Here is a 25,388-nt window from a genome sequence, read left to right as displayed (position 1 = left end):
GATTAATTTGACTTCTTAATTTGTGCATGTCAATACTTTATTTTATTTTTCATATTTAGAGCTCATATGTAAATACCAATGATTAATAGGAATTAGTTGGTTTAAAATTGAAAAACACACTATATTCGTTTTCTTTGTATCAAAAATTTACAAGTTAATTTACAATTTATGAGTCCGGATTTGAGAAGTTTAAAATCGTAACTTTTCCTAGTCACTTATTTTATTTTTTAATCTGGTTTTTATAAAATATAAATGATCATTTTAAAGTAATATATAATATATATTATTATTATATTTATACTTTTTATACCTGAAATTTAAATATAAAAAATATTATGCAAACACATAAAATAAAGGGGTTTCTCATAAATACCTAAGTCTAAAATTGTTTTTGCAAAAACACTACATCTTTTTAAATATTTTGCAAAAATACCAAACTTTTGAAAATATTTGCAAAAATACTGTATGCAACTCGTTGCAACCACATGCAACCTTACTTTCAACCAGATACAACCATATTTGCAACCCCTGCGAGGTCAATTAACTGAAGTTGCATATGGTCATTTAGTCGCAGACCATATTTTTGCAAATATTTTTTAAAAAGTTAATATTTTTGCAATTTTTTTCAAAATATAGTAAAATCGCAAAAAAACTTAGAAAAAAATGATATTTTTGATAAATTCCCCAAAATGAAGTTATCTTTTGACTTATATACAGTTTGTAGTTAAATCCGATTCTTGTCAAGATAACCAATCTTAAATAGAGTCAGAAACTATGTGCTTGTTTGGTTACCAATAGGAAGTTAAATCCTATGTAATTTGAAATTACTATGGAAATTATAATAAATGGGAAGTTAAAATTTGTGTTTGGTTGGTAGATAGGTTTTAACTTCCTACCGGAAGTGCAAGTTAGCAGGGGGTCTAGGTCAATAACTTCCTATGTTTTGTAGGTATTTAAAATTCCAAGAAACTTACACTTCCCCAATTGATGTCAACCAAACAGTTTCATCAAATACAACTTCCTAGGAACTTCTACTCCCCACATATCTAGATGTCAACCAAACAAGCACTAACTGCTCGTGCTACATGCTGAAACACGAATTTGGAGTAATGCATATTTTCCATATTCCTGTAATTGTTCCATGGACTTGTATCCGCAAGTTAGAAAAAGGATGCTTCAACTTGTAGACTGTAGTTATTAAATTTTGTTAGGTGATATTCGTTTAATCGTTTCTTAAGTAATATACCCCATAAATAAAAACAATACATATTTAAAATATCCAATATTAATTAAATAAATAATAAACTATATATAAATAATATATTTATTATAAATATAAGTATAAAATAATTTCATTTACGGGGAAGAGAGGCGAAAAGTAAGAGATAAACCCCACCTACTTTTAGTCGCAAGATCGATATCTATATGTATCCACATTACCTATTTATATCTAACTTATAACTTGGGGCCCACTATAATAATCTCTCGATCATATTAATCTCCGACTTTATTTTATGACACGGATATTCAGTTATTTATTTTCGGTTCAACATCGACACGCGTTGAAACAAGGTAAAAACTATTCAATTCTCAAGTCAAAATCAATTGTTTTATTCTCTAATTTTAATATGTTCGGTTATTTTAGGGGTGATTTGTGAAGTTGATAGTTGATAATTTAGTGCAATTGTGTTTGTATGATTTGTGAATTTTGAGTTGAAATTAGGGTTCTTGAATGATGGCTTCGGGTCCTCCATTCGAGTTGGAGGATCAGACTGATGAGGATTTTTTTGATAAGTTGGTGATTGATGATGATGATGATTTTGTTGTCGAGGCTTCTTCATCTGCGGTTTCGAAATTGGTTAGTGGTAGTGATTCTGATGATGCGAAAGCGTTTGCTAATTTGAGTGTAGAGGATGATGATGATGATGTGAAAGCATTTGGTGGTTTGAGTGTAGGGAATGTGGTTGCGGAAGTGAGTGTAGTGGAGGATTCAAATCGCGGTAGTTTGAGTTTGGGGGAGGGTGCTGTCGGTGAAGGTATTGTGGGAGATGGTAAAAAGGTGTCTTTGGTGGGTAAGAAAGGGGAGAATGGGGGTTCTGTGGATGCGTTGAGTTTAGTTGACTTTGAGGATGTAGGTGAATCTAAGAATGTCGATTTAGGGTCTGAATTGGCATTTGGTTTGGATGAAGTTAGAGCTGGTAGTAGTTTTAGTAATATCGGTGGAGTAATTAATAGTGATGCTGGGACTGGTGTTTCTAGTGATGTCAGTGGCAGTGGCATTTCTAGTAGTGCCAGTGGTTTGATTAACAGTGATGCAGGGATAGCTGGCGTGTATGATTCGACTGAAGTCAATGGCAGCAGTATCTCTAATGATGTCGGTGGATTGAATAGTGGAATTGCAGGGATAGAGGTGGCATCCAGTTTGGCTGAAGTTGGCGGCAGCAGTATTTCAAGTAGTTTCAGTGGATTGAATGACGGCAATCTAGGTACAGCAGCGGCGTATGATTTGACTGCAAGTATAAATAGTGGATCTAGTGCTTCGGGTGTCAAGGAGGTGCAATGGACTGCATTCAGTTCTGATGTCTTGCAGGATGGTGGTAATGGCTTCGGTTCATACTCAGATCTTTTCGGTGAACTTGGAGATGGTGCTAATGCTGGGGATTTTGTTGAAAGTGCATCGTCAAACATGGTGGTGTCAGATGGTGATATGTTTAATGCTGCCTATTTGGGTAATGTTCATAACGACTCACAACATCATGATGCCCAGGTTTCTGGTGCTGAAGGTCACAAAATCGCAGATGTGCAAGATTTGAGTAACAGCCAGACATGGGAGAATATGTATCCAGGGTGGAAGTATGACCATAATACAGGGCAGTGGTATCAAGTTGATGGTTATGGTACAACCACGGATGTACAAGAAAGCTTTGATCTAGCTGTCCAGGAGAACTCAGAGGTTTCTTATTTGCAGCAAACTGCTCAGTCCGCTGTGGGGGCTATACCCCAGAGCGGCACAATTGAGAATGTTACTAGTTGGAATCAGCAGGATTCTATTGAGAACGTTACTGACTGGAACCAGCAGGCTTCGAAAGCGGGAGATACCAGTGTTGCAAATGTGTCAAATATGAATGAGATTTCACAAGGGAACAATGCATATCCCCCTCATATGATTTTTGATCCTCAGTATCCTGGTTGGTACTACGATTCAATTGCCCAAGAGTGGCTCTCTTTAGATGCATATATTTTATCAACTCAATCTAATCTTCAAGCTGAGAATCATCTCAATCAAAATGGTTTTCATTCTTATCATCAAAGTGATGCGCAAAATAAGGATGTACCAGGGAATGATCTTGTATACAGTTCTGGAAAATATGACAACCAAGTAGAAGATCACAACTTTGGTGGGTCCTTCAGTAATTACAGTCAACAGAATTTAAAGATCTGGCAACCTGATCCTGTCACCTCAAGTTTTGGCGCTTCAGATTTTGGTGAAAACCAGCAATTGAATAATCACCATGACTCAGTATTCTCCGTGAACAACAATGTTAGCCAGCAAATTCCATATAGCATTGGAGAAGCTGTTTCATATAATGGGAAGTCAAGTCAGGATCGAAGCCAGGGCTTTGTTCCTCGAAATTTTAGTCAACAATTGGATCAAACAAAATTTGAGCAGGATGCACAGACGTTTACATCAAATAATTACTATGGCAATCAGAATAAGGCAAGTTACATGGAGCAGCAGCAACAGAGTGGCCATCAATTCTCTTATGCTCCAGCTGCAGGAAGATCATCAGACGGGCGTCCTCCACATGCCCTGGTTGCTTTTGGTTTTGGTGGGAAACTTATCACGATGAAAGATAATAATCTTGTACACAACTCTCCCTATGGAGCACAGGTATATCATTAGTTTTAATAATACAAATTCAAATTGCATATTTATTACAATACAAATATTTGATACGGAATACTTGTTAAATCCGTGTTTAAGGATTCAGTAGGTTCCTCAATATCTGTTCACAACTTGATGGAAGTTGTGAATGGAAGTACTGATGCTATGAGTACTGGAGCTGGTGTGTTGGACTACTTTCACAGTCTCTGTGGTCAAGCATTTCCTGGTCCACTAGCTGGTGGTAGTGTTGCCAGTAAAGAATTGAATAAGTGGACTGATGAGAGGATTGCATACTCTGAATCTTCTGATATGGATTATGAGAAGGGAGAAGTGATGAAATTGCTCCTCTCATTACTTAAATTAGCTTGTCAGCATTATGGAAAGCTACGTTCTCCTTTTGGCACTGACATCAACTTAAAGGTCTCTCACTTGTCTTCTAAACTAATCTGATGCATATAGATTTTTGGGGTTAGATCCCTTTTACATCATAAATTCTTGTCAAAAAATGGTTGAAGTAATGTCATGAATTAAGACTGGATTAAAATTGTTTTAACTTATTCCTTTTATTAGGAAGGTGATGGTCCTGACATTGCAGTTGCCAGACTACTTGCCTCTAATAGCAATAATCAAAAAATCAACATGTATGGTGCTGCATCCAACTGTTTGCAAAAGCTACCTTCTGAAGAACATATGAGGGTATGTGTAAATGGGGATACTGGTACTTGTATATACTGGAAAAATTATTAAACCCTAATTGTGCACAATCTTCCCTCAGGCAACCGCAGCTGAGGTTCAAACTCTTCTGGTTTCTGGTAGAAAGCAAGAAGCGTTACAATGTGCACAGGAGAATCAGTTGTGGGGACCTGCACTTGTTCTTGCTGCTCAGCTAGGCAATCAGGTCTGTTCTACTGTCTTCTGTGCTTATTTTTGTTTTAACCTACATTGATCTTATTCATGTTACAATATCAATTTTGACTTAGCTCTCTTACTATTGCACATCTTTTTTCTTTTTTTGGTGGTTGTGTGATCTGCGCACAGTTCTATGCTGACACTGTGAAGCAACTGGCACTTCGTCAATTGGTAGCAGGGTCGCCTTTGCGAACATTGTGCTTGTTAATAGCTGGTCAACCGGCTGAGGTGTTTACTGCGGAAACTGCTGTTGGTGGTGCTTTTGCTAGTGCTGTAAATATGTCTCAGCAACCCGCACATGTATGATTGTCTCAATCTTGAATTCTTGATGAAATGCCTTTCAAACTAATTAGTTCCATGTTAACTCTACTTCTAAAGCCCTAGGTGCTTGATTATTGAGTAAGAGTTGGCACATTTTTTGAACCACCTGTGAATGAATATGTAACTTCTCTGATTTCACTCACAAGTCCTGTTACAAGAGAAAACTCCTTAACTATTTCAATTTGTGCATTTTTTTTTTTCCTGAGTCACCTATTTCGCCTCTGGTAAACTGCTTCACATATGCTCAACTTTTTCTTTGCTCTAATCTCAGATTGGTTCCAGTGCTATGCTTGATACTTGGAAGGAGAATCTGGCTATGTTGATTGCAAATAGAACAAAAGATGATGAACTTGTGCTTATTCATCTTGGAGATAGCTTGTGGAAAGAAAGAAATGATGTATATATGTCATTTCCGCGCATCATTCTGTTGCAACTTCTTTTTTCCTTGTTCCATAGATGTTAATAGTCCTAATAATTGCTGTTTGGATTGTTGAAAAATTTATGGTTCAGATAACTGCTGCACACATATGCTACTTGATTGCTGAGGCAAGCTTTGAGCCATACTCAGATAGTGCTAGACTTTGTCTTGTTGGTGCAGATCATTTTAAATTTCCTCGAACATATGTCAGTCCTGATGCTATACAGGTGCTATTTTACTCCCTTCAACTTCATATCTAATTTGTTTGAAGAATGGATGCCCTTTCAGAAACTGAAGTAACTATATTTGTATTATAAAGTATCGCTTTAAAGTGCTGGTGCATTCATTAATTCAGCACACCATTATAAATATACATTTATATATTAGAATTTTTTTCTTGTACTTGTAGGAATAATATTTTGAATTGTAAGAGATTTTTAGGGAGATTAGAAATGTTTGTTAGGCTAGTTGGCTCTATATATGACACATTTACATGGCTATGAATTGTACGTATATCCAGATTTCTTATTGAAGTTTTAATAATAATGGTATATCTTCCTTTTTATGAGATGCTAACTATATATAAAATGCCAACTATAATATATTGAAGGATTCTGTTAAATTATATGGAAAAAAGCATATGCAACATAATAATAATTACTGAGACCTGGATAAATACTAAATAGTCAGAGACACATTCATCTTGCTGAAGTGGCTTTTTGTTTATGGGCAGAGGACTGAGATATATGAATACTCAAAGTTGCTTGGTAACTCTCAGTTTCTCCTGCTACCATTTCAACCATATAAGCTTGTATACGCATACATGCTAGCTGAAGTGGGAAGAGTATCTGATTCGTTAAAGTAAGTATTTGTACTTGCCTGTAAAAAAAAAGCTTGTGTTGATATATATACATACGTATACATATTGATTTATGTGTGTGTGTGTGTGTGTGTGTATTTATGCATTTAAAACCCTGTTTCTTAGCTTAACTGTCTCCTTGCAGATACTGTCAAGCAGTATCTAAATCTTTAAAAACTGGCCGAGCACCTGAAGTAGAAACATGGAGACAGTTAGCATCATCTCTCGAGGAGAGGATCAAAGCTTATCAAGAGGTACTTCCATCTGCTCTATCTAGTCTTCATTAGGTCAATGTGTATGTATCTCATTGGTTATACTTCCATCTTTCAGGGCGGGTTTTCAACAAATATGGCCCCTGCAAAATTAGTGGGTAAACTGCTCAATTTGTTTGATAGTACTGCTCACCGTGTTGTTGGGGGATCACCACCACCTGCACCATCACCAACAGTTAATAGTTTTCAGGGTAGTGAAAACTACAATCAATCAAACTTTAGAGTATCTACTAGTCAATCAACTATGGCAATATCAACGTTAATGCCTTCGACATCAATGGAGCCTAGAAGTGAATGGCATGCCACTGAAAATAGCACAATGCCCAACAGAAGTGTCTCAGAGCCAGACATTGGTAGAACTCCCTCACAGGTTGGTGCTCTTTATATGTATAAAAAATCTGCGTCTGTAACTTAGCATGTGGTTGTGGTACAGCTAATGTTTGTCATCTTTTATATAGACTGAGAGTTTATCATCAAAAGATGCGAATACTAGTAACTCACAAGGTAAAGCATCAGTATCTGCGGGGACGTCTCGATTTAGCCGCTTTGGATTTGGCTTTGGCTCTGGTTCGCAGCTCTTACAAAAAATTCTGAAACCTCGCCAAGACAAACAGGTAGATTTTCTTGATTACTTCAGCACTCTTGGCTACCACCTTTTCTCGTTGAATTTCACTTGCTTTTTTCTTTTATATAAAAATTCCTGGGTGCCATTTCTGTATGATTGTGATGTCAAATTGTTACTGCTTCTTTACTTCACTTCTACAGGCTAAATTGGGTGAAGCAAATAAGTTCTATTATGATGAAAAACTTAAAAGATGGGTAGAGGAAGGTGTTGACCCGCCTCCCGAGGAAGCAGTCTTGCCACCCCCTCCAACAACTTCAGCTTTCCCAATCGGAACATCAAATAACAATGCGAATAGTGCAGTGAAAACTGAAGGAGCCCTCAGCAATGGAGGGCCAAATTATCAAAGTCCGACCTCTTTGGGACATAATGCAGGGACACCTCCAGTTCCACCCACCTCAAATCAATTTTCAGCCCGTGGACAGATGGGTGTCAGATCAAGGTAACTAGAATATTTGAGTTAAAATATATCTCTTGTGCTGCTTATAATGTGTATTAGTGTATGTACCTATATTCCAGTAGTTAGACTGTAGAATAGTAATAATGGATTAGAAGGGTTATGACATGAAACTTTGGCAATGAAGTTACAGTATGTATATCTAATTTATTGAACTAAACTTTATCACTGTATCCAAGCAGCTAAGTATGTATAATTGCTTTCTGATCATCTGATGGTGAAGTATCTCTAAAGATAGAGTTGTTGGAAAGTTGATCTTTGTCTATCACTATAATAGTTTTAAGAGACCCAGGACACTAAATAGAATTGCCAATTTTCTGATATTTAAGGCATATCTTTGTGTTGGGTTAGTAACATCACAGTGGCTACTTCTAAGCCTAATTCTGCCCACATACACTTTTTGCATGCATATATTGAGGTTTATTTACTAGCTAAATTTGGACCACTGTGTTTGTCCACTACCATTTCAGTTTGCAACTTTATTATGCACGTCTTTTCTTGTTTTTGGCAGGTATGTTGACACCTTCAACAAAGGTGGTGGAAACTCAACAAACTTATTCAAATCACCATCTGTGCCTGCCAATAGACCCACTAGCAGTGCGAGTCCAAAGTTTTTTGTTCCCGCGCTAATATCCTCGGTTGATCAGCCGGCGGCCTCGGACAACACCCAACAACCAATATCTGGTAATGAAAATCATGTCATGTCATCTGTGAACGACTCGATTCAGTCTGCTGCCCCACCACCACATAACATGCAAAAGTTTCCAAGTATGAACAACATCCCAAATAAGGGAACAACATTGGCCGGTACAGGCAACAGCTCCCTTTTGTCCCACTCTAGGAGAGCAGCATCATGGAGTGGGATCTCTAAAGAGTCTCCTCAGAGCAGCGCTGAAGCAAAACTTCTCGGAGAGGCGTCGGGCATGCCACCACCATCTTTTAGGTCTAGTGGCCCTGCTTCAGTACACTCCTCCGTTAGTGGTGGCAGCTATGGGGAAAATTTACATGAAGTTGAACTCTGATGCAAAGATGGCGTGTACATCTCATTTTGTTCCTGGCAACTAACACACTGTCCATATCAATAAAAAGTCCCAACGTAACCGGGGCATAGAGAAGTACCAGTCCCCTTTCACATATATTTTGTATACCAAAGTGTATCTGCTCATATTTCATTTTAGGATTTATGAGGCAGCAGAATTTTTCAGAAATTGACGCCATAAGTGGTGCTCGAGGAGCTGGTGGTTTTATAACAGAGAGAATATTAAACTACATATAGCAAGGGGCTATAGAATTAAGTTATACATGTAATTGAAACATATACCAAGGTTTTAAGAAACTCACGTTTTTTCCTTTTTTTCTTTTTTATAAATGAGTTAATTCAATAATAAAAAATCATACGATATCTGCATAAACAGCTGCGTCTAACAAAAAAAAAACACGCTTTTTTCATGACCAGTTTGAGTTATCGACAGAGAATGTAATTCTCTAACAAAATTCACAAAGACGATGAGATAATAATAAAAACCAGTTTTTATATTAAACTAGTTTTTTAATTTATCACACAAGTAAATATTTTTCAGTTTTGGTTTAAAACAAGAAACAAATATCTATAAATAAATTAGTAAAATAAAAAAACCACAATAGTATCAAACTTGCCAATATACTTTGAGAGAAGAAACTTACAATATATATAAAACTACACAAAGTTTTGTGAATTGTGGGCAAAAGAATGCCCTTCCTAGTTCCTTATTTTTTTCTGAAATATAGTGACAGCTGACAGGAGAGGGTGTTACATTGTCCCAAACTCCCAATAATCTTCACGATGTTTCCATCAAAGAAAAGAAACCCTAGTTTTCAATTCCCAAAAAACATATAACCACTCGGACAAGATTCATTCATTCCCTGTGAAAAATGAGTGCTCCATCTCTCCCAGAACCCCTAAATCAAGAACCTAACCAACAATTTCAAGAAGATGAACACAACAAAACACAAACCGACCCGTCACATTCTCCCCTCGTTTCAGCCCAAGATTTCCAAAACCCACCACAATCTGACCAAAACAATGACACCCAACAAGCCGTGGGGCCAGAAAAACCGCCGGAGATTGCGGAACCGCCCGTTGAATCAGGCTCCATAACCCCGGAAGTGTTGGGTGAAGGGCAGGTTCAGATACAGCATCAGCAGAATGCGTATTATCCACAGAATGTTGTGGGCGGGGATCAACAGAATTTAGGGCTTCAGGGTCTCAATCCAGCTGCTGCTGCAGCCGTGGCTGCGCTTTCACAGTTGACTCAGTTTGCGGGTAACATGGGTGATGTGGAGAGGGCAATGGTGGAGCTTCAGGGGCTTATTGCTGCTGGTGGGCTTGGAGCTTTCTTGGGTGCAGCTCCTTTTATGGGTCAAGGACCTCCGCATTATGCTCCGGTAGTTTTTATTTCCCGTAATTTGATCAGTCATTGGTGCCTGCATTCATCTTAAGTTTTGTTTGATTTTATGTTTGTATATCGCTAGATGTAGTTTCAATTTGTTGCTTGTTAGAGCATCTCCAACCCCGTAAAACCCTTCGCTAAAAGCAATTAATACATCATTGTCACTTACTAGTCACTATGATAATATACAAAGCCCAAGCCCCCAACCAGGCCACAACCAGGCCATATCACAGTTGCAAACAAACATTGCTAGTCATGATTACCCTATAAAACACACATACACACAAAACACACAAAGAAACTCATACTTCACAAGATGATCACCAATTCAATCTGCCCTTTATTAAGTCTTGAAATGGTAATGGATTATACAGAAAAACATATTATGCAACAACATATTATGCAAGTAATAATATAAGATAAGTTTGATTACCCCTGGCCTAGAAAGCAGGGATTCTTCACTCACCTGCCGCACTGTGCTCTTGATTCTTGGGGATTTTTCGATACTTGGGGATTCTTGTTAATGATTAATTTTGTGATTAGTTGAATATTTTATCACTTAACTACCTTATAGTGTAATAATTGTGTTATTAAATAATTCTATTATAAATTGTAAGGGATATTGAACTTAATTATTTGATTATTTGGTTTGAATATATATGCAACTCTTGAAATACATGCATAATATATATATATATTTTTAATATAGCAATATTTGCCGAATTCCCGTATCCCCATACCGCGCACTCCCGTACCCGCACCCACACTCATGCTTCCTAGCACCTGGCCAACTTCCTCATATTTAGACAATAAAAGCAGACAAAACGACTAAATTAAAACATGAAGCACCTATAAATAATTTTAGCTCACAACAACAAAGTTAATAAAAAAAATCCAAGTATGTACTGCAAAATTTATTTAAGAGCGCAATGCTGTATACACTAAATCAACAAATAATATCATAAACATGTAAGACTATGATATGGGAAGAGTACACCCTTTTTTGGTGCAAAAATCTTGTCCATTGTCTATTGGCGTGCTGGTTGCTTTTAGCAAGTCGGAACTCGAGGCACATGGAATTAACTATGACACCAATCGATTAAAGCCATTAATGCCAACCGTAGTCCGGAGTTTGGTAATGCTCTCTCCCATTCTTTTCTCATTGGCCGCTACACCAGAACCGTGTTTTGTCTACATATCTCTCTCACCACTAGTTTCCTCCCGGTGTCTCCATCGGAGATTTCCGGCGTCGACAAAGTGGTTTAAATCTTCTATTGCAGTCGCCAGGTGCCAGTCGCCGGCAGTCTCAGTATGAAAAAGGGGTCGAGCCAAATCAGAGTCCCTCTTAGTTATAATTTAATATTAATGTTGAATTGAGTTTTGGATGATTTAACATTATACTCCCTCCGCCCCCCTGAGTTGTATACGCACTTTAATGCTTCTCTAAAGTATAGTTCTATAACTTATTTTTATTTTATTTTTTCTGAATAAAAATTTAACTATTAAATTTTTATTCAGAAAAAGAAAATCTTAAAAATAAGTTATAGAACCATATTTTATAGAAGCATTAAAGTGTGTCAAATAGCGAACGTATAAAATTAAATGGGACGGAGGGAGTATGCATTAATGTCGACAAGTCTTCTCTCCACATTGGTTGGGAACTATGTTACTCCGACTCGGGTACGGAGTGTCGGACACGACACATATCCGAGTGTCGGACTTGGGAACTATGAAAATTGGGGACACGGGGACACTGTCCTATTTTTGGACACGGGTACGGGGACACATCATAATATACTAATAGACAAGTATTGTAAGTTAGACATCTTAACAAAAAGTAACAATAAAACTCATATTAAACATGATTTTGTAAGGGATTTTGCAAATTAGGCGTCTTTTTTACTTAAATCCCATTCTTGCTTCTTTCTTTTTTCTCACATATTTCTTTTGAATTGTAAATTTTACTCATACTTGATTTTTAAATTGGTTAAAGTGTCCACATTTTAGTCAAAGGATCCGACACGAAATAAGTGTCGTGTCCGAGTGTCCAAGTGTCCGACACGGGTACGGCAACCTAAATAGAAGAGTCGGAGTAACATAGGTTGGGAACACCGGTCTTCGGAAAAAGACGGAATAGTTTAAGTAAACTAGGATTAAGTTTTCTTTTTTGACCAGTTGTAAGAGGATATCATTCATTTTGTAGGGGTCTAGGGGCACAAAATTCGAGTTTGGGTGACAATTGATGCTAGTTCTTTAAGTTTTTATCTGTATAGCATATTTTTGGCTAACTAAAGTTTTAAGGATTTATGTTTTGTCCTTTTTTTACTAATGGCATTGGTTAACCAATCAATTAAGAATTAGAAGAATTATAATTATGTATTTTACATGAGTATATGTATAACATGTATTAATGCTTTGCTAGGACTACAATCATATACGTATTATAAAAATATAAAATGTTGAGGGTTCAATCAGATAAAATCTAAAGTATTGGTAACATATTGTAGCTCTGCTGCGATTTTTAAATTATCCATGTATTTTGTAAAATGGAGTTACAGTTGTTCAATATGGTCATTATTATGCTATTTCGGCGTTGTCACTTAGCGGTCCTTGATTTTTTAAATATTGCAAACTCTTCTGAGGCCCTTTTGCAGATCAGTCATCCTCCATACAGGGGTGGTGGTAGGAGGGGTGTGGATCGATATCGACGTGGGGGTAGGGGAAATTTCGGAAACCGTGGGAGGGGTCGATGGACACCTAGAGAAAACCCACAACAAATTTTATCTTCGGGTCCCGGAAATCTTTCGTCTGAGGCGACCAATTCTGTTGAAGCGCGCACAGAAGCTTCAGCTGTTAACATTGACCAGGGTGCCCAAGCTGATATGCCAACTGTGCAGCCAAATGTCACCACCTCAGGTCCACAACGTCATATTCAAGTATACCGGTGTGAAATTTGTACAGTGGACTGCAATAGTTTGGAAATTCTTGAACAGCACAAGGGTGGGAAAAAACATAAAAAGAATTTGCAAAAATTGGAAGAACAAAAGACTTGTCAACCTGTTTTTAATGTACAAAGCAATGCAAAAAGTGCTGATTCTTACCCTGCTGGGAAGCTGCAGCCGGAGAATATGCAAAATAGTGAAGGGAACAAAGAGACTATTTCAGAAAATCTCCATTCTGAAACTGTGCCTGTCGAAAATAATCTTGAAAACCAGCCTCAAAATCCTGAAACACAGCAGTTAGACAACCAGAAATCTGGCATGAAGAGGAAGAGGAAGATGAGAACTGGTCGTGGCGGAGGGAAGCGTAGCAATACACACAGATGGCCAAAGGAGCCAAAAGTGGCCGCTCCCTTAATCTGCAATTTGTGCAATGTGACGTGTGACACACAAGAGGTCTTTAACCGTCACTTATCTGGTAAGAAACACAAATCGAAGTATAAGCGTTTTGAGAGCCACCAAGCTATGTATGGACCAGCAGAACTTCAGGTTCTTTACCCCCCTAACCCTGTTATGCAGACTTTAAGTCAACCTCAAGATCCTCTACAAAATATCTTTGCTTCTCAAAGCTCAAACCTTTTTCCACCAGGTGCTCATACCACACCTCAAATTCATCCAGCAGGAGCTCCCAGTCAATCTTCGGATGGAAACCAAGACCATCAACTAAACCTCTCCGGTCCTCAGGACTCAAACCCTCTACCTCCAGGTGTTGATGCTGCACCCCAGTTTCCCCAAGTTCATCAACAATAGGCCTTGTACTAGTTCATCAACAATTGGCCTCAGCACACAGAGATAAACTAAGCAACATGGTAGTAGATTACATTCACTTGGCCCTGCAAGGCCGCAAGTTTGCTACATATGTTTTATCTTTTGTTGTTGATTTTATTAGCTTCAGTGGGGTAATTGTAATACTGGTTTAGTAAATGAAAACATTTTTGATTGGGGCATGATTTATATGGCTTATTTTACTTGTGCAAATGAGATTAGATGAATGACATACCATCCTAGTCTTAATGATGCAAGCTTTAGGATTATCTTGGCCGAGATTTGTAGTATAAGAGCATCTTCAATAGTCTCCTAGTATGCTCCTAAATATAATATAAAAAATATGGTTCTTAATAATGTAGTGTAAATTTAAAAGTGACAACTCCAGCAGTGTTCTCTATATCCTCTCACTATTGTATATTTTATTCATATCTAAACCCACTATGTCAAAGATTCAAATTCATGTAGTGGAGGGAATAGATTTTTTAATATTAAAAACAAGTTAAGAGCCACTACATGACTCCTAAAATAATTTTTGATCATGCTCTTTATATCTTGAGTTAGAGCATATTTAAGAGCCTATTGGAGATGCTCTACCACATCAGTAATCGAAGTTATACTCACGTGGGCTTTCCATCACTGTGAGATGCTTAACAATAGTGTTGAACATTTTTTTTTTCTTAGCTTAAATTTAATCAGATAAGGACTTCTTTTTCAATAAAAAATTAATATTTATACAAATTTTTGGAGTTTAGATTGGTCATTTAATAAAAATAAGTACTTATATTCAAAAAAAGGTTAGTTACTTCTTTTCAGAATATTACTTCTTTTCGGAATGAATAAAGAACTTATTTGTGCAACACGTTCCCAATATTTCTGGATATTATTATATAACAGCCTTGAACCCTTGCTACGAGTGATTATGTAGTACAAAATATATTATTTATAATTTACTCCCTCCGTCCCCCTCAATTGTTTACATTGGAGGGGGACACGGGGACCAAGACAATGTATGAAAAATGAGTAAAGTTAGATGAAAAGTGGGTAAAGTGGTGGGACTTATCAATATTTAATTATAGATTTGAGATAGTGGAGGAAGGTAGTGGGTGTAATAGTAGTTTTTATTGTTAAATATGAGATAGTAGGGGGACATCCCAAAATAGTAACTGTAAAGAAATGAGAGGGACAGAGGGAGTAATTTTTTAAAAATATTATATTTTATTATTTGTATTTGTGTATGTCAGAACTTTTTTGAATGGACATTTTTATGAAAATAAATTGAAATTTGATAATATTTTCTCTTAGAATTTTAGTTTTTATAATATTTTTTTTGTATTATAATTCGATAGTATAAATAATAAATATTTTTATTTTCTATCTATAAATATATGTTTATAAATATTGTAAATGAGACACATGTTTTATTATACTATAATATAGTATAGACTCAATAATTTCACATTTGTTTGAATAAAGAATTCAAAAAATAAAAATATAAGGGAAGCCATTATATATTTTTTAATGACAATGGTAAATATTGCTTTTGTTTGTTTGGGAAAAGAAACATAATGCATAAACTTTTCTCCGGGATCGGAATTGAATATTGAATACTTGTTTGAGATAGTAAATTAAGTAAAATACTATCGCAAACACAAAAAAATAAAAATTAATGGTACAGATATTCTAACATATGGAGACCAAGAAAATATTAAAAAACTCCGCCAGCCAGCCAGCCAGATAACCTCGCGCAGTCATCTTCTCCCCCTTTCCACTTTGAGATTTCTTTCCCACCAAGACTTGAAAGATCCCCCTTGCACATACATATACACACAGATACACACACAATTCTATCTTGACCATGGCTGACCAATCCGATGACTTGGACCAACTTCTTGACAGTAAGTTTTGTGTGTGTTCATATTAACACAAATATCTGATAATAATATTCAAATTGTGTGTGATAGTTTGATATGTAAATTGGTTTCTTACAAACTTGTTGATTTCAGGCGCTTTGGATGATTTTCAGACCCTCAATCTCACTTCTTCTGCTCAAAGGTCCTTCCTTTTAACTCTTTTTTTATAACCCTTTTTGTGTTTCTGTGTTTTAGGCCTGTTCTTTAATGTTTCTGCCTTTTTATGTGATTATTTTTCTTGGGGTGGTTGATTTATGTTGAAGCTAGACTGTTTATTTGACATATAGTGATGAACATATGCAAAAAGATTGTGTTTTGAATTGGGTTATTGTAGTATTGTTATTTTGTTATTTGTGTTGAAAGGAATGAGGTGAATTGTTGAGTTTTTGTTGCAGAAGTGGAGATGGAGGAAACAAGGAATATAGTGGGACTTCTATGATTGGTGGTGGAGTACAAGGGCTAGGGATGGGTTTGCCTGATTTAAAAAGCAAGAAAATGGGGAAGCAGAAGGTGGTTAAGGAGTCTCACCATGTTTCGGAGGCTCTCGACAAGCTTAGAGAGCAGACGAGGGAGACTGTCAGGGGGTTGGAGTCTATCACCGCTCCAATGCCCGAGTTTGGTAATGATGCAATGATGGAAGATTGGGTCAAGCAGTTTGAGGAGCTTGCTGGTTCTCAGGTACATACTGTGCCCTAATACCAATCAATTTTGCGTTTTCTGTTTATCTTTTTTGGTTATTAAGGTCACATGTGCATAATTGTTTCCTTATATCTTATGATCTAGTCTTTGATCATATGACTTATATAGTGACGTATTAGCCTTTACAGTTATTAGGTATTATAGTGACATATTAGCCTTTACAGTTATTATGGCCATATATGTTATGGTTTGCTTATTATCTTTTATTTACTATTGTCTCCTCAAATAAAGTTGGAGAATTTTTCGTTTGTTCTTGTGTAATCGCTATAACCAATTTCCGACTTCTTTTTTTTTTTTTTTGGGGGGGGGGGGGGGGGGGGACCTCTATCATCAGACACTGGAATGTGGATGTGACATCCCTGAAAAAGACATGAAGCATTTACTGAATACTCTTTCCTGAGCAACACACACAGCTTCTAGTAGTTACGATTGTAACTTATCTAAATGATCATCATCCCTCTGCACCTGCATGCTACACATAGAGGCTGGAATCGTTGTATTTTCCTGAAAGTGCTTCAGTTTCTGCATTTATATATAAGAATATTTGCTAGGGAATAAGGTTATCCCGGGTTGTGGATATGTCTTTAGTCTCGGTACAGGAAATTTAGAACGTAAAAGTTACCAATTTTTATCTAACAAGTACTCTACTTGGACAAACCTAAGATACCAAACAGCTAAACAAGTTAAGGTGAAATCTTGGAAGAGGCTGGGGTCATATAATCCCTCAATTTAAACTACTGCTATAGACCAGAAATCTATGATACCCGTAGTCATGTTCTTTTGGACAAGAAATCTATGACACCCAGTCATGTTCTTTTGTTGTTATTTTGACTAGCTAAACAGCTTTCCATCTGTGAGAATTTAAGCTTTCTCTATATTTCTGAGAAATGAAGGCATAACTCTGAAAATACTGACATGTGTAGGACATGGACTCTATCATGGAGACAATGATGCAACAGCTTTTGTCTAAAGATGTGCTTCAGGATCCAATGAAAGAAATTGGTGAAAGATATCCAAAATGGTTGGAAGACCATAAAGCTACATTAACCAAAGAAGATTATGATCGGTACTTCCACCAGCATGAGCTCATAAAGGAACTAAATGGAGTTTACGAAACTGAGCCAGGAAACTTCAACAAGATTGTTGAGCTCATGCAGAAGATGCAGGAGTGCGGCCAACCTCCTAATGATATTGTGCAAGAGCTTGCTCCTGATTTTGACATTTCAACTCTTGGCCAATTGTAAGTGCTTACTCTGTTTCTTTCAGCATAACTATATTTTCTATTTGGATATAATGTTATGCAATAGAGTTTTGTATGGTACGGCATTAATGTTTTCCAGATGATTAATATGAATAGTTGGAACATTTGATATGCTGACCTAATCCATGACATGTTTTAGATGTCGAGTGATTACAATGAAATATGCTATTAGGAAAACAATAATAGGTTTGGCACTCTAATGATGCTGATTATTTTGGCAAAGAAGAATTGTATATGGCTCTATCGATATTTGTGTTCTTTTCATTAGTTTTATTAAATATAAGTAATTTTTGATTCAGGCTATTTATTTGCTGCTATAATATGTACTCTGATGCTTCTTTTCTACTCCTCCCTCCATCCGAAATTAGTAGCCACTTGGGAAATAAGTTCTGTCCCATAATAAATGTCCTATATGTCCAATGCTTTTGAACATTTTCCCAACAATTACCTCTCTTATTTGTCATTTTTAATGTAAGTTCTCTTTTTAAACATATCGACTTAATGCAATAATTATGGTAGACATCTATAAGAACGATGACATTTAGAATTTATTAATATGCGAAAACTTTCAGAAGTGACTACTAATTTGGAATGGATGGAGATGGTTTGCAGCAGTTCACTTTATTTCCCTGTGTAAGTAGTTTCGCCTCTTTAATAAACTGCATTTTGTGTATATGTTCTTGCAGATCTCCAGAGATGCTCGATTCTCAAGAAAATTGTTGTATTATGTGAGAAGACTAAGAGTATATTTGTTGCTTCTATCTTGTCCTTTGGAATTTCCATTGTACTTTATATAATTTGCAAGCAACAAGTAAGAATAAATGTTATTGTTTGGAGTATTAAGGTATTAGATGCTTCATTGATATTAGTTTGTTTCCTTTTTATATTAAAGTGTATTTCTTTCGATGGAGATGGAAACATCTGATTGAAATATGGTATAATAATAATAATGCAATTTTTATAATATTATGACTTCAGAATATGTTCTTGTACTTTTCAAGTCTTAGGAATATTATTCATCAGGTCTTTTGGGACTATATATATTTCATATCTTCATAAAAATTACTGCCAGCAAGTGAAATATATTTCCGAGTCCACTCTCTGTTTGTCAGAAGTCAAAGGTTCAATCATGTTGAAAACAAGATGGGTGAGTGTGTCCTTGCTACGTTTATCAGAAATCGAAGATTCAATCTTGTTGAAAACAAGGTGGGTGGGTGGCCAGGTGGTTTTGTTTAATTATAGACAAAAGAAATATATTTCTGGGAGAACATTTTTCCAAAACATAAGCTGTTATTAGCCATATATTTGTTGCACTGTCGTGCTTGAATGAACAATCTACAGCTACACGGTCTGGCTCGTTCTACGGTGAAGAGTTTGTTTCCAGTACTAGAAAACACAGCAACGTTTCATTCCAAATCGAAGCTGTTGAAAAGTTAGTAGCCTCTTTCATAAATCTATCCTCATGTTTCATTCATTCCGAATAAACAGAGTTTTAGAAAGTAGTTCACAGACTGATATACAAGTCCGGCCACATGATGACTGCACTTAAAGAGGACGAAATATTGCTGTAACATGAAAAATTTCGCTCATATCAGAAACTTGTTCCTCTTGCAGGCAGTACTTGGTACTCACAATATTTCAGAAATATATATGTACATCAAAGTGTTATCATTCCATAGGTATGCATGCTATGTACATTGTTAGATGAGGGCGGTGAATCTGCAGCTGTTGGTGTGGAAAGGTTGATTATGTCGTCAACCAGGTCACCGACTAGTTGAAGAGCTCGCCTCCATCTTCTAGCGCTTCCAAAACCACCCTCGTTCCTTCCATGGAAAACTATGTGCCCTAACCGAAACAAGAAGAACCTCGTAAAGTATGAGATACTGGCATAAATTCGAGGAAGATCATATCTGAGGCCAATGCAGACTTTGAGCACAAAAGGATAAACCAAGCAGGGAAACAATAGGTTAAAAGAAGAACGAGTGGTGGCTAGGAGTTTTAGTTTTACCAGAGCCAGCAAATGTAGTGCCATGTCTGTAGAATATTATGATAGAATGCAATAATTTGAGGTGTTCATTAATGGATCTGGACAATGGTAAGAACAAAGTATATTGAATATAGTAGAAGAAGTTACTTTCAAGGAATTAATAAAATTCTTTCCTTGGAAGGAATAAATGACAGATGATGAAACAGAATGTGACGTGCTTCTATATTATTGACTAATCAGCAATGATAATGACAGCAGCCCTTTTATGTAAAAGAAGAGTAAAATAAATTAAGACGTTTTCAATTTTTGGCTGATGCGGAAGCTTCGTGAATTGGAAACCAGAGTTTAGAGATGTTGATGACTTGAGACACTAACCTAACCAAGCATCCAATGAAGTTGATTAGGATTACTAATGTGCAATGCCAAGTAAAATTAATTTCTTAAAAAACCATTAATCTCCTCCCGTATGATGCAAGAAGCAGGGATCTTCCTAACTCCTACCCAGTCTACTAGCAGAAAGTGAAAAGAAAAGAAAAAATCAAATCTGACTATCTAGTATGTGATATTTCAGCATATCAGTTGAATGAACTTGACTGAATAGTCTTTAAAACAAAAATTACAGCGCACACAGACATAGAGTTTTTAATAATCAAACACAGACATCCGCCTCATCTTTGACAAGGTTTGAATCCTCGACATCTCATAAAAGGAGCGATGGAGATACCTGGACCGGGGCCATTGGATGAACCACCATTTTGACTTGTATGAATCTGTAGTTTTCCGATCTCCCAACCATTACCTTGACTGTACTCAACAGAAAAGCTAGAAATGCAATTCAAATTAAGCCTCAGTTTACTGGTGACTGAAAATTACAAGTCACTTATTTTAGATGTCAATCAAAGAACACCTATATGCATAACAAGAACAGATATTTATATGATAACAAATAACAGAGTAAATTAACATACGAAAATATAATGATCTTAGAATAAGCATGCCATCACGTTTATTACTCCCAAATTAAAAAGTTTTAAAGAGTAGTCTCCAGAACAAGAACAAGCTTCACATCTGATTACAGTAATTTAGAGTAGAAAATGTCGCTGAAGCTACAAAGTCCTCCCTGAATGGATTCATCATATATGCATGCTTACTGCTAAACATCAAATTCTTATCACTAGAAAGGCATGTATGCCAAGTGCCTGAGGTCATTGTTCGATGGTGGCGACCATGGTAAATCTGCAGCTGTTGGTATTGCACCGTTGACCATGTCGTTAACTAATCGGAGAACTCTCCTCCATCTACTAGTATTTGGAAGACCATCTTCTTGCCTTTCACGAAAAACTATAAGACTTAACCGAAAGAAGAAGAGCCTGAAACAGTCTGTGGTTTTTGCATATACATGACGAAGATCATATATAGTACATAACCAGACTTTAAGCACAAAGGGGTATACCAAGAAGGGGACCAATGGATGAAAAGTAGAAATTGATGTGGCTGCTAAGAGCTTTAGTTTTACCAGAGCTAGCAAATGTAACACCATATTTGTAGGTAGGTAGCACAAGTCAACGAATATAGAGAATATTGTGATTAGCAATCATGTAAGGTGTTTATTAATAGAATTCAACCATGGTAAGGACTAAGGATAAGGAATATTTATCTGTAAATTTTCTGTTGTTACAAAGAAAGAAATAAGTGATAATGTAGAGAAAAATGTTAATGTAACCGCTACATTGACTGTTTTAAAATGTTATATCTGTCAAACTCCTACACCCACCGCTACAAGTAGAAAGTTGCAAGTCACTCAAATTTTTATTCACAACAAACATACGTGTAAAAGTCAAAGTGGACAAGTAATTTGATATAGAGGGAGTATATATGATATGTAACCGCTACATTGACCGTTACAAGATGTTATATGTGTCAACGGCTACACCCATCGCTACCAGAAAAAAGCTGCAGGTCACGGTTACAAGATATTCATGCTAGATGTTAATGTTATCATCCAGCTTACAATCCTTTTAAGTCCAGAAGTTTCTGTGTGTGCATATTGACATCGAAGTTTGTATATTTCATGTAGACGTAAAATTTCACATGTGAATAGATTTAGTTGGAATTCACGTGACTGATCAGCGGATGTAGCAGAGGAAAGACTAGCTGTCCAAAGAATGTAACGATTCTGTGGACTGCATATACAATCAAGACATCTTTATGATGTGCAGAGAAGATAATAGCATGATTGCTTATATAAATGCAGATCATATTAGCTTGATCATAGGTATCATTCTAAGTTCTAACCTCTGTTTTATTCAAGTGCTTGGAAAGGTCATCTACAGAGTCCAACACCAGCCACAATTTAAGAGTCTTCTCCAAGCCAAACCTAAAAAGTTCTATAATAAACTCTGATTGTCATTTTTCTCCCAACTCTGAACACAATCCTTCAAAACAAATAAATAATTGAAACAACAAAACAACTGGATCAGATCAGAATTCTTATGATTTTAGTCGATACCTCGAAGATTTGAACTAAAATTCAAATCAAACTCAACAGCGAGTGGAGAAACAAGAACAAACACCTGACGCGGATCATTTAACCTCACCATATAATTCATACATATTCACCAACAGGATCATGATGCGCTATTAATGTTGATAAACTATTTTTTATTTTCATAACAACTGCGAACACAAATATACATGGCTACAATAATAGTGAAGGAGAAACTAGACAATCAAAAACCCAAAAAAAAAAAAAAATTGAACAAAAGTGAGGATTTTATTAGTTGATATCACAATATGTGACACAATATATAGCATAACTTCATAAAAAGATATTCAGAAATACCTACAATTTCAATCTTATCATCCAAAAACCTTCAAGTACCACTTGAAACTAACTAATTAAATCTGAGCTCCTAATTACTCAAAATTAGTAACTAATCCTGATCAAATCAAGCTAAGTAAGCCTTCACTTCACTTGGAATCAAACCCTCTCAGAGATGTTTCACATCAGGAACCCCAAAAGTACCAGAATCACTTGAAACCTGATTATTACCATCACCACCATCATCAAAAAATAATTCACCATACCCAAAACTATAATTATTAAACCCGATGGAATTATGAAAAGCCTGCATCATCATCATATCTGCATTAGTAACCCCAACTTCATATGGAAGAAACTCATCCAAATTAGGCAAGACTACTTGATCATCTAAATCAGGCAAGGCAACTTGATCATCAAGTAATCCATCCACATTACTTGCATTCGTATTCGTGTCAAACGAAGGACTCACAGCCAAATTCCTCAACTCATCAGCTCTCTTTAACACATTATTCTTCAGTTTCTCCATCGACTCAATGTAATTCTCAAGCTCATCAATCTCCAAATCTTCAAAAGAATTTTCCCACCAAGATTCACCACTTTCTTCCACATCATCTAATTTATTCTTCTCTGCTTCCAATTCATAAGCCATCTCCAAGTACTTGTCATTATACTCTTCGAGAAGAGAGTTTTTCATCAGTGAATTTGAGACGTTATTTCCGAGATAAGCGTCGATGACTGAATCGACATCAGGGTGACCGAAAGCATAGACATGGTTCCCCGGAGATTGAACGAGAATGGCTATCTGAGCACCGGCTAAAACACACAATTCACTAGCTTTTTTAAAGAGTCCGTTGCGGCGTTTCGAGAACGTGACCTGCCGGCTTTTTCTTAACTCGATTCTCTTCATCTCGATTTTTCTGCGCCCCATTGTTTTTTTCTGCGTCATGTTTGTTGAATTCAACTTTGCAGAGGAAATAACAAGAAACAATATCAATGTAGGAGAACTTTGAGATGACAGGGTGCTTATTTCTTTTTTTCTTTTTCTTTTTGTCATAGAGGGTGCTTATTTCTGTGTGTATATATACGCGGCAGAGAGGGAGGGAAGGAAGGAGGGAAGGAGAGAGAGATGGATGTGGTGTGGTGGGGCAATTAATGTTGAAGAGGTTATCATGGACATTGCCATAGTTGAGATACTGTTTAGATTTTCTTACCGTTAGACTTACCAATATAAGAATAATCTGTAATCTTTTTTTTTTTTTTGAAACCAGAATAATCTGTAATCTTAATTCTCGTTACATCTTTTTTTTTTTTTTTCCCCGAAAGGCAAAGAATTGACCATCAATTGTTACCTTATTGTGGACGAAAAAGGAGCAAAAGAATTAATCATTTTGTTTTCAGATAGTTAACATGATAGAATATTTTTCAAATTCTAAAATTTAAAATTTATTATAATTATATCTCGAGTAATTCAGTCTATATAATTTTGAATGTTCATAATTGTCAGTTACATCAACGGATATTGGAACGAAAATTGCTCTTAAAATATGAATAATTTTTTATCGTGAAAAGTAAGATCTTGTAATATTCACCACTGGCACAATGTCATATTTGATGTCAATCTTGCTGATCACCCAAAATATAATATATATATATATATATATATATATATATATATATATATATATATATATAATAAGTAATAGAAACCAAAATCCATAACAAAGTAAACGAATACATCAAAATATAAAACACCAACATCCCAAAAAAAAAGAACACGATTAACAATCTTCATAACAAGGTACTCAATAAGAACGAGAAAGGATGAAAGAGTGAAGAGACTTAATCGGTGAAGGGATGAAGATCGAATAGCGGAGAAGAGACGGCCAGAACTCTAATTTTAAAAATCTCTCAAAAATACAAACTCTAAAACGTTTTTTTTTTTAATTCTCTATAATTTTTAAATAGGTATAAACATATATACATAATTGAATATGAACAAAATGTTAAAGATCACTAAATTTATTTTAATTTTATATTCATGGATTAATATTCAGTGAGGATTATAACAAAATCTTAACACGTTCAGCGGTTTTTCATTGTATTTTAATTGCTGACTTGTAAATGAACCTTTTCGGCGGTTAAAAGTGTTGGACCCTGTTTAACAATTGAAAATTAGTGAACATATAAAAAAATGATTTTAATCTTGATCGTTGGATATCTATCTGACGGTCAAAAAATACTTATTATTTAAAACATCTCGACAATCGATCGACAAAAAAACCCAAAAACGCCTCGAAATTCTTTAATATAAGAGGCAAGTAAAAGAACTAACATAAAAAATATATCTCTAGATATCTTATATCTTATATCAAATTTTGATTCAATTTTGAAGTTGAATAAGATTTTGAATTATAGATTAAGTTCAATTTAATACATATAAAATCTGAATTTAAATTTAATTTTTTTAAGCATTAATTTTAAATCAAATTCTCAAAATCTGTAATATTCAATTGAATCAGATTGATCACGGAATAATATATTAATATTAAAATTTGTAATTTTTATCGAAACAATACAACTTATAATACGTCAAATAAAAATTAAATTATCACTTATATTTATATCTAGAGTACTTTATTGTTTCAGAGCTAACCATTTTTGAAAAATAAACAAATTCTAGAGCTAGACAATTCCGGAACACCTTCAAATTGCCACGATCAAATATATAATATAATGAGCACGATTGGATAGCCCAAGTGGTGGGTTT

General features: G+C 35.7%; 4 protein-coding genes across 7 annotated transcripts; 3 read left to right on the top strand and 1 right to left on the bottom strand.

Annotated features, from left to right (window-relative positions):
• Positions 1-1,442: 1,442 nt before the first annotated feature.
• LOC108209038 (protein transport protein SEC16A homolog) lies at positions 1,443-9,096 on the top strand. 2 transcript variants are annotated; one of them, XM_017379740.2, is made up of 14 exons: positions 1,443-1,572; positions 1,724-3,892; positions 3,986-4,306; positions 4,457-4,582; positions 4,662-4,784; positions 4,925-5,095; positions 5,388-5,513; positions 5,627-5,761; positions 6,268-6,395; positions 6,539-6,647; positions 6,724-7,035; positions 7,124-7,279; positions 7,431-7,729; positions 8,256-9,096. In XM_017379740.2, exons 2-14 carry the CDS (start codon positions 1,733-1,735, stop codon positions 8,764-8,766), a joined length of 4,677 nt encoding a protein of 1,558 aa, XP_017235229.1. In that variant the 5' UTR covers positions 1,443-1,572; positions 1,724-1,732; the 3' UTR covers positions 8,767-9,096. The 2 variants fall into 2 exon arrangements, with proteins under 2 accessions (XP_017235229.1, XP_017235227.1); XM_017379738.2 differs by having other exon boundaries at positions 1,516-3,892.
• A 369-nt stretch (positions 9,097-9,465) lies between these two features.
• Positions 9,466-14,140, top strand: LOC108209578 (uncharacterized). Of its 2 annotated transcripts, none has more exons than XM_017380561.2 (2): positions 9,466-10,168; positions 12,816-14,140. In XM_017380561.2, exons 1-2 carry the CDS (start codon positions 9,656-9,658, stop codon positions 13,920-13,922), a joined length of 1,620 nt encoding a protein of 539 aa, XP_017236050.1. In that variant the 5' UTR covers positions 9,466-9,655; the 3' UTR covers positions 13,923-14,140. The 2 variants fall into 2 exon arrangements, with proteins under 2 accessions (XP_017236050.1, XP_017236051.1); XM_017380562.2 differs by having other exon boundaries at positions 9,467-10,168; positions 12,828-14,140.
• A 1,492-nt stretch (positions 14,141-15,632) lies between these two features.
• On the top strand, positions 15,633-18,649 carry LOC108206247 (peroxisome biogenesis protein 19-2). Of its 2 annotated transcripts, none has more exons than XM_017376483.2 (5): positions 15,633-15,835; positions 15,944-15,992; positions 16,246-16,528; positions 17,473-17,789; positions 18,497-18,649. In XM_017376483.2, the coding sequence occupies exons 1-5, from the start codon at positions 15,796-15,798 to the stop codon at positions 18,540-18,542; spliced, it is 735 nt and encodes a 244-aa protein (XP_017231972.1). In that variant the 5' UTR covers positions 15,633-15,795; the 3' UTR covers positions 18,543-18,649. The 2 variants fall into 2 exon arrangements, with proteins under 2 accessions (XP_017231972.1, XP_063943823.1); XM_064087753.1 differs by lacking the exon at positions 18,497-18,649 and adding an exon at positions 18,383-18,410 and having other exon boundaries at positions 15,638-15,835.
• Positions 18,650-22,645: 3,996 nt separating this feature from the next.
• LOC108207629 (agamous-like MADS-box protein AGL29) lies at positions 22,646-24,087 on the bottom strand. Its single transcript, XM_017378064.2, has one exon. It carries the CDS (start codon positions 23,673-23,675, stop codon positions 22,788-22,790), a length of 888 nt encoding a protein of 295 aa, XP_017233553.2. The 5' UTR covers positions 23,676-24,087; the 3' UTR covers positions 22,646-22,787.
• Positions 24,088-25,388: the final 1,301 nt, after the last annotated feature.

Source organism: Daucus carota, chromosome 2, assembly GCF_001625215.2.
Source record: "Daucus carota subsp. sativus chromosome 2, DH1 v3.0, whole genome shotgun sequence".
In the NCBI taxonomy this organism is placed as follows: Eukaryota; Viridiplantae; Streptophyta; class Magnoliopsida; order Apiales; family Apiaceae; genus Daucus; species Daucus carota.
The sequence above is the reverse complement of the archived record's forward strand: the minus strand, read 5'-3'. Positions and strand labels throughout refer to the sequence as shown.

Bases quoted from the DNA above. Each gene is read 5' to 3' on its own strand.
- LOC108209038 (XM_017379740.2), top strand. From the start codon at position 1,733: ATGATGGCTTCGGGTCCTCCATTCGAGTTGGAGGATCAGACTGATGAG. The intron at 4,583-4,661 runs GTATGTGTAAAT...ATCTTCCCTCAG, and splicing joins CTTCTGAAGAACATATGAGG to GCAACCGCAGCTGAGGTTCA. The intron at 7,730-8,255 runs GTAACTAGAATA...TGTTTTTGGCAG, and splicing joins CAGATGGGTGTCAGATCAAG to GTATGTTGACACCTTCAACA.
- LOC108207629 (XM_017378064.2), bottom strand. From the start codon at position 23,675: ATGACAAAAAGAAAAAGAAAAAAAGAAATAAGCACCCTGTCATCTCAA.
- LOC108206247 (XM_017376483.2), top strand. From the start codon at position 15,796: ATGGCTGACCAATCCGATGACTTGGACCAACTTCTTGACA. The intron at 15,993-16,245 runs GTCCTTCCTTTT...TTTTTGTTGCAG, and splicing joins CTCACTTCTTCTGCTCAAAG to AAGTGGAGATGGAGGAAACA. The intron at 16,529-17,472 runs GTACATACTGTG...TGACATGTGTAG, and splicing joins AGGAGCTTGCTGGTTCTCAG to GACATGGACTCTATCATGGA.
- LOC108209578 (XM_017380561.2), top strand. From the start codon at position 9,656: ATGAGTGCTCCATCTCTCCCAGAACCCCTAAATCAAGAACCTAACCAA. The intron at 10,169-12,815 runs GTAGTTTTTATT...AACTCTTCTGAG, and splicing joins GACCTCCGCATTATGCTCCG to GCCCTTTTGCAGATCAGTCA.